Source organism: Acanthochromis polyacanthus, chromosome 3 (genome assembly GCF_021347895.1).
Source record: "Acanthochromis polyacanthus isolate Apoly-LR-REF ecotype Palm Island chromosome 3, KAUST_Apoly_ChrSc, whole genome shotgun sequence".
NCBI classification, from domain to species: Eukaryota; Metazoa; Chordata; class Actinopteri; family Pomacentridae; genus Acanthochromis; species Acanthochromis polyacanthus.
This window is the reverse complement of record NC_067115.1, coordinates 1,668,476-1,677,069: the sequence shown is the minus strand read 5'-3', so window position 1 is coordinate 1,677,069 and position 8,594 is coordinate 1,668,476. Positions and strand designations below refer to the sequence as shown.

The window sequence follows — 8,594 nt, the reverse complement described above, 5'->3', positions numbered from 1 at the left end:
CAAAGAAAACCGGGCTGGTGGATGCTGCTAAGGCGAATGCTTCCTCCACATTTTTCACATGCATACATTTATTTGCTGCAATTTCATGGAATTTCTCTTTTTAAATCAAGATGTTTGGGTGTGAACATGACAACAAGCAAAGCAGTATCACTGTTAGTCCTATTCATTCACTAAAAGGATCCTTTGCGTGTTCTTAAAGTCAATATAACTCTGAATAAAAGCTCAGGGCTGAATGAAAACCACACTGTGATTTTAAAAAGTAACACCTTGCATTTGTTTTGCACTGAAGCAACAGCAATAAAAAAGTGTTGCTTCATTTGTAATGTTATGTTGAGACACATTTTATCTGTACCACATGAACTGCTGCTTCTGTGATCTGAATATTGCACTTGTTCACATGTGAGATTCATATCAGCCCGTTGATTTATTATGACAGTGGTGACTGTGGTTTTTGTAGGATTTCAGGGTTGAGTCAAAACTTGATTTTATCTTTGTTATGGCAACCTGTGGTTGAAGTGACATGTAGAGAGTCTGATGTGTCTCTTTCATGTCAGATATGATCACACCCACACTTTGTCCAGCTTCCTGTTGGTAAAGTCCTCCTTAGAAGGAGGCTGGTCTCTGTAGAAAACACATAAAACCTTCAGTCATCCTCGTTGTCTCTTCAGTTTGGTCGTCTTTCTCCTGTTAACATGATCTACAGATTACTTCTCTGGTTCTCTGCTGCTGTGTGTAAGTCTTCACATTTTCTTCATGCTGACTTTGTCTCTGTGGCTTTTTAACCAGGAGCTGCAACACGCTGTGGTTTCCAGTATTTTAGGACACTTTTACACTGTTAACTGTAATTTATTGAAGCTGTTTGAAAGCTGTGGTCACCAGTGTTTCACTGTAGCTTCAGCATTACAACTGTAAGTTAATGAAACAGTTTCTTCAGGTGAAGTTGATCAGAATATTCCACAGCAGATTATGAGGTGTTCTGGACTTTACAATAGTATACTGCATTTATATAATGTGTTAATGTGAACTTTTAAATCTGTTTGACGTTCAAAAATGCATATGCATCACTAAGAAGAAGGATTAAGGACAACGCTGGTTAACTGTTGGTGGATTGTGAACATCCATTCAAAGGCAGTGACGTATGACTAATTAAAATATTTTACACATCTTTAGTTGTCTGTAAAAACGGCCTCGCTGCATCAATCAAGTTGCTCCTTTCAGCTGTGAACTGTTGTGTGAAAGTCTTTATTTACTCTACAGTTTACAGTTTTAAGCAGATTTTAGAAAAGCAGAACTCTGCTGTTAGAAGGATGAGACATGTCTGTTTGTAACAGTGTAGATTTCTGCACATGAACACCGTCTGAAGTTGAAACTTATTTGACTTTGTTTTGTGTTCTTAGTTAAGTTTAGCAGAAATGGGGAACAGTCAGGTTTCCACGTCCTTCCAGGACTCTGGGGGTATTCCTGATGAACACGACTCATCAGTGAAAAAACCTGAAACAGACTTAAATAGGTCAAAGAGGGTCAATATTCTGACAGTCTGTCTCTGTGTCAGTGGCTGTTGGAGCTTCAGAATATCAGTCAGTGACAGCGAAGGTGGGCGAGGACGTCACTCTGGACGTTGAGGACACACATCTGCAGCCAGAAGATGACCTCATCTGGTCTTATGGTCCCAATCACACCGTCTTCATCACCTTCTGCAATGGAGACCTGCAGAGAGATTTTCCAGACAGGTTCCAGCTGGACCAAAGGACCGGATCGCTCACCATCAGATCGCCGACCGTCGAGGACGCCCGACTTTATGAGTGTGTGATCAGCAACGATCGCGGGCCGACATGGAGATTCAACCTGACGGTTGTTGGTGGGTGTTTGGAAACCTTCACACCAAGGAGACAGTAGCAGTGTGCAGAAGAAGATGCTAAATGTGTGTGCATGTGTTCACATCAGTGTAGTGTTTTCTACAAGTTACTGAAGCCTCTTGTCTCCTGTTTCCAGCAGCTGATCCCACCTCAACACCACCTGGACCTCCACATGACAGGACTCACTGGATAGTTGGTGTATCTGGATTCATCTTCATCTGTATTCTGCTGCTGTTTGCATGGAAGCTGAAGGAAGCCACAGGTCAGTGTTTTATTTGTCACATGAGAGTTTCTCTTTCACAAAGAAAACTACAACAGAGACGGGGAAGCTTCATGAATGAACTTATGTTGACGGTGACTCAGTCTGTGGAAAACAGGAAGTCAGAAAGTCTTCCTTCTTTACTCAGCACTTTCTAAAGATCAGGTAATCCAGTCAATGCCATGAAATCAGTTCTATTTCCTGCACCTTTTTAAAGGCTCCTCTACTGGCACCGAGCTGCATCTGTTTTATCAGAGCCTCAGATGTTAAAGATCGATTGTTAGTTGATCAGACAAGGACACACAGGTCAGAAAATGTCTTGTAGATCAGCTGTAGTACCTGGCTGTTCCAGCAGGTGGAGCCTCTTCCTGTTTAATGAGATGAAGTTACAGTTACCTTCTATCTGCCGTCTGTTTTGAGAAAAACTTCTACCAGCTGTTTCATCTCACGTTTCATATTCTCATATTTACAGGAAAATGTTGTTCCCATCCACCAGCTGTTGTCTGAAGTCCGTCGGTGAAGAAAAAAATTCCTTCAGGTCCAGAGGAAACTGGAAGATGGTGATGAAGATGAGGATGAGGATGATGATGATGATGCTGATGATGATGATGATGATGAGGATGAGGATGAGGAGGATGATGATGATGATGAGGATGAGGATGATGATGATGATGAGGATGATGATGAGGATGATGATGATGATGATGATGAGGATGATGATGATGATGATGATGAGGATGAGGACGATGACGATGCTGCTGCTGATGATGATGAGGATGATGATGATGATGATGAGGATGATGATGATGATGATGATGAGGATGATGCTGATGATGATGCTGATGATGATGATGATGATGATGAGGATGATGATGATGCTGATGATGATGATGATGATGATGATGATGAGGATGATGATGATGCTGATGATGATGATGATGATGAGGATGATGATGATGATGATGATGATGATGAGGATGATGATGATGATGATGATGATGAGGATGATGATGATGCTGATGATGATGAGGATGATGATGATGATGATGATGAGGATGATGATGATGATGATGCCTCGGTGGATGGTCCGGTCTGCCTTTGTTGATGTGGGTTGGAACAACGGTGGACAGAGTGGAGCCTTGGAGTCTGGAGAACTCTTGGGTTGGAAGCCTCTGATAGTAAAGGATGACTTGTAGAAAAAAGGACTCTACAAACAGACTCTGATGGTGCAGGAGGACTCCTTTAGTGGTGACTCCAAATGGTGCTTTCAGCTGTGGTCTTTAAAAGTGGGCCTTTGCATATCATTAACTCAGCAGGGATCTGGTACATCCTCCGTCAGGGTGGGCTGATGTCCAGAGGTCCCTCACAGAGTTACATTTTCAGGAAATTTCTGTAACTTTCCAAAATATTGAAACTTTTTGAACATGGTTTATCTAGGAGCATTACTGATAGCTGATTAAAATGATACCAAACATGATCATATGTGATCGGCAGACATGTTAAAATTATGACATTGATACTAATCAGGAGGAATAAAATATTAAAAGTAAGGTAGGAGGTAGATTAATCATGAAGTCATTGAAAAGTTCACTTGTTCGGTGAAATGGATGTACATTAAAGGAGTTTTGTCCAGAATTATGAGATGATTGTCTTTGTTAGTAATGCACTTTGAGCAATGTCTGATGAAGCATAATTCACTTTATCCACCATATTCTAATTATATGAGATGCACTTGGAGCATTATTCTGACAGAAAGTGTTGGAGGGAGCTGGTGAGTACGTGGAGTCTGAACAAATCACCACTTTACAACACATTACTGCCCTGAACCATGAAACTAAAGAACTCAGACAACCTTTACAAAGGTTTTAATGTTTTTATTTCCCCATAAGAAAACATCTCTATTCCATCTGTAAAAGCAAACATACACAAAAAAGCAGCACACATACAAAAAACATCTTTATCTCTTTCATTACAGCAGCACATAAACTGGATTCAAGTAGAGATCCCTCGTACCGCCTACGGAGTGACTCATCTTATAGCAGCAGCTTGTGAAGGAGAAACTCTGGAATGACTGGTTGAGTCAGAAATGTGATTGAGGGGAAAGATCAGTGCATTGTTATATTTCAGAATCCCAGTTAATGTGAATTATGTGAAGACACTCAGTCCTCCAGGTCGTGGAACATCGAGGTGCCGAAACAACGGGGCTTCCTTATGTTTGTCCTGAAAACATCTTCCAGTTTCCTCTGAACCTAAAGGAATTTTTTCTTCACCGACGGACTTCAGACAACAGCTGGCGGATGGGAACAACATTTTCCTGTAAATATGAGAATATGAAACGTGAGATGAAACAGCTGGTAGAAGTTTTTCTCGAAACAGATGGCAGATAGAAGGTAACTGTAACTTCATCTCATTAAACAGGAAGAGGCTCCACCTGCTGGAACAGCCAGGTACTACAGCTGATCTACAAGACATTTTCTGACCTGTGTGTCCTTGTCTGATCAACTAACAATCGATCTTTAACATCTGAGGCTCTGATAAAACAGATGCAGCTCGGTGCCAGTAGAGGAGCCTTTAAAAGGTGCAGGAAATAGAACTGATTTCATGGCATTGACTGGATTACCTGATCTTTAGAAAGTGCTGAGTAAAGAAGGAAGACTTTCTGACTTCCTGTTTTCCACAGACTGAGTCACCGTCAACATAAGTTCATTCATGAAGCTTCCCCGTCTCTGTTGTAGTTTTCTTTGTGAAAGAGAAACTCTCATGTGACAAATAAAACACTGACCTGTGGCTTCCTTCCGCTTCCATGCAAACAGCAGCAGAATACAGATGAAGATGAATCCAGATACACCAACTATCCAGTGAGTCCTGTCATGTGGAGGTCCAGGTGGTGTTGAGGTGGGATCAGCTGCTGGAAACAGGAGACAACAAGAGGCTTCAGTAACTTGTAGAAAACACTACACTGATGTGAACACATGCACACACATTTAGCATCTTCTTCTGCACACTGCTACTGTCTCCTTGGTGTGAAGGTCTCCAAACACCCACCAACAACCGTCAGGTTGAATCTCCATGTCGGCCCGCGATCGTTGCTGATCACACACTCATAAAGTCGGGCGTCCTCGACGGTCGGCGATCTGATGGTGAGCGATCCGGTCCTTTGGTCCAGCTGGAACCTGTCTGGAAAAATTCTCTGCAGGTCTCCATTGCAGAAGGTGATGAAGACGGTGTGATTGGGACCATAAGACCAGATGAGGTCATCTTCTGGCTGCAGATGTGTGTCCTCAATGTCCAGAGTGACGTCCTCGCCCACCTTCGCTGTCACTGACTGATATTCTGAAGCTCCAACAGCCACTGACACAGAGAGACAGACTGTCAGAATATTGACCCTCTTTGACCTATTTAAGTCTGTTTCAGGTTTTTTCACTGATGAGTCATGTTGATCAGGAATACCCCCAGAGTCCTGGAAGGACGTGGAAACCTGACTGTTCCCCATTTCTGCTAAACTTAACTAAGAACACAAAACAAAGTCAAATAAGTTTCAACTTCAGACGGTGTTCATGTGCAGAAATCTACACTGTTACAAACAGACATGTCTCATCCTTCTAACAGCAGAGTTCTGCTTTTCTAAAATCTGCTTAAAACTGTAAACTGTAGAGTAAATAAAGACTTTCACACAACAGTTCACAGCTGAAAGGAGCAACTTGATTTATGCAGCGAGGCCGTTTTTACAGACAACTAAAGATGTGTAAAATATTTTAATTAGTCATACGTCACTGCCTTTGAATGGATGTTCACAATCCACCAACAGTTAACCAGCGTTGTCCTTAATCCTTCTTCTTAGTGATGCATATGCATTTTTGAACGTCAAACAGATTTAAAAGTTCACATTAACACATTATATAAATGCAGTTTACTATTGTAAAGTCCAGAACACCTCATAATCTGCTGTGGAATATTCTGATCAACTTCACCTGAAGAAACTGTTTCATTAACTTACAGTTGTAACGCTGAAGCTACAGTAAAACACTGGTGACCACAGCTGCCACACAGCTTCAATAAATTACAGTTAACAGTGTAAAAGTGTCCTAAAATACTGGAAACCACAGCGTGTTGCAGCTCCTGGTTAAAAAGCCACAGAGACAAAGTCAGCATGAAGAAAATGTGAAGACTTACACACAGCAGCAGAGAACCAGAGAAGTAATCTGTAGATCATGTTAACAGGAGAAAGACGACCAAACTGAAGAGACAACGAGGATGACTGACGGTTTTATGGTTTCTACAGAGACCAGCCTCCTTATCAGGAGGACTTTACCAACAGGAAGCTGGTCAAAGTGTGGGTGATCATTGTGTTTATCTGACAGGAAAGAGACACATCAGACTCTCTACATATCACTTCATACACAGGTGTCCCTAGCAAAGAGGAAATCAAGTTTTGACTCAACCCTGACATCCCACAAAAACCACAACCACCACTGTCATAATAAATCAACGGGCTGATATGAATCTCACATGTGAACAAGTGCAATATTCAGATCACAGAAGCAGCAGTTCATGTGGTAAAGATAAAATGTGTCTCAACATAACATTACAAATGAAGCAACACTTTTTTATTGCTGTTGCTTCAGTGCAAAACAAATGCAAGGTGTTACTTTTTAAAATCACAGTGTGGTTTTCATTCAGCCCTGATTCGTTCTGTGAGGTCCTGAGCTTTTATTCAGAGTTATATTGACTTTAAGAACACGCAAAGGATCCTTTTAGTGAATGAATCGGACTAACAGTGATACTGCTTTGCTTGTTGTCATGTTCACACCCAAACATCTTGATTTTAAAAAGAGAAATGCCATGAAATTGCAGCAAATAAATGTATGCATGTGAAAAATGTGGAGGAAGCATTCGCCTTAGCAGCATCCACCAGCCCGGTTTTCTTTGTCTTCTGAGTGCATTTCATCAACATAAATTGCTTTATCCTAACCAGTAACATCTGTTTCTGCTGTAACAGCAAGACTAGATATTAAAACCAAAGACTCTTTGTTTGGGATCCTGTTGAAGCAGTTCTGAGTGAAGAAGGTCAAAAAATGTGCTACTGTTGTTTCTACACACGGAGAACAGGAAGTGTGTCATTCTTGGAGCTAACAGGATGACATCATTACTGAGAATGAGCTGAATCATGACATGTGATGAAAAAAACAAACAGCAGAGGTCAGAGCAGTTATTCAAATGAGCTCCAGTACTGAGTAACATGAGGGCTGAATCCAAATCTCTGGACTTCACCGCACTTGCGAACTCGCGGACTTTGATTTTTTTTATTTTTTTTATTGCGTCTGGCGAAATCATGAGCTGAGAAAAATAATGGCGGAAAAAGGACGAAAGCAAGTCCTCCAATGTAAGTAATACCCAAATTAATTAATATTATAGTGTATACATGATAGTTTTTCAAACCGTGTCATGGAAACGACTGAAACGGACTCCAAGTCTGTCTATTAGCTCCATTCATAATGCTGTAGACTCCCGCTCTTGCAGACTTTACGTGATGACGGTAAAGACGTCACATTACGTATGACTGAAGTCCGCGAGGGCTCAGTCTGCAAGTCCAGAGGGTGGAGGTATGGATGCAGCCGAGGTCTGTATTCACGCTCAGTGATGGCAACAGCAAATTCTGATTTCAGCTGAAAGTTGTTGACCGGGGGGGGGGGTGAAAAATGTGCAAAAAAAAATAATAATAGACTTTCTAACATTAAACTGTGTGTTAGTTTTAGAGTTAAATTTCTGCAGGACAATTCAGAACAAGAAACAGACTGACTGACATGATATCAGATAGAATCCCTCCTGCTGGGTCACACCATAGATATATATAGGTCACACTGATCTGATCCTCCATGTTGTCTATCGTGGAGGACACCTCCCACCCCCTGCAGGAAACAGTAAGATCAGTGGGCAGCTCCTTCAGTGACAGACTGCTTCACCGCGGTGCCTAAAGGAGAGATACCGCAGCTCCTTCCTTCCTGCTGCAGTCACACTTTACAATCAAGCTCCCAGTAGTTTCTGTTCATCCATTTACTAACTGTGCAATAAAAAATGTAAATAATGACGCTGTGCAATTACATAAAAATCTTGCTGTAAATAAGTGTTCTATTTGCTGCTGTACAATGTAAATTTCTCTGCTGTGGGATTAATAAAGGTTTAATCTAATCTAATGCTGGCTCACACTGATCTGCTGCTGATCATCTCCTTCAGGATTTTATGAACTGGATCATCTGAACTTTCACAAACCAGCAGCTAGAACTATAAAAGAGCTCAGAAGAATAAAGTTATTACTCACAGCACATGAAGCAAAGCCAGAGCAGGGACGTTAACACGTGGAGTGTCATCTCAGTCGGCTGTCTGCTTTCCACTGTGGAACAGGAGTTGCAGTATGGAGTTTATATAGAGTCAGAGGGCGGGGCCTCCTACTGCCACCAGGTGTCTTTTCCCCTCTCTGT

General features: G+C 41.6%; 1 protein-coding gene and 1 long non-coding RNA gene across 3 annotated transcripts; one reads left to right on the top strand and one right to left on the bottom strand.

The window, feature by feature from the left end:
- Nucleotides 1-1,023: 1,023 nt before the first annotated feature.
- LOC127533230 (uncharacterized) lies at nt 1,024-2,729 on the top strand. Its single transcript, XR_007941014.1, has 3 exons — nt 1,024-1,858; nt 1,993-2,118; nt 2,588-2,729. It is a non-coding gene; the product is annotated as an uncharacterized LOC127533230 (long non-coding RNA).
- Nucleotides 2,730-3,974: 1,245 nt separating this feature from the next.
- LOC110970630 (uncharacterized) lies at nt 3,975-6,023 on the bottom strand. 2 transcript variants are annotated; one of them, XM_051946299.1, is made up of 3 exons: nt 5,161-6,023; nt 4,898-5,020; nt 3,975-4,429 (listed from the first exon to the last, which is right to left on the bottom strand). In XM_051946299.1, the coding sequence occupies exons 1-3, from the start codon at nt 5,606-5,608 to the stop codon at nt 4,395-4,397; spliced, it is 606 nt and encodes a 201-aa protein (XP_051802259.1). In that variant the 5' UTR covers nt 5,609-6,023; the 3' UTR covers nt 3,975-4,394. The 2 variants fall into 2 exon arrangements, with proteins under 2 accessions (XP_051802259.1, XP_051802258.1); XM_051946298.1 differs by having other exon boundaries at nt 4,898-5,023; nt 5,161-6,022.
- Nucleotides 6,024-8,594: the final 2,571 nt, after the last annotated feature.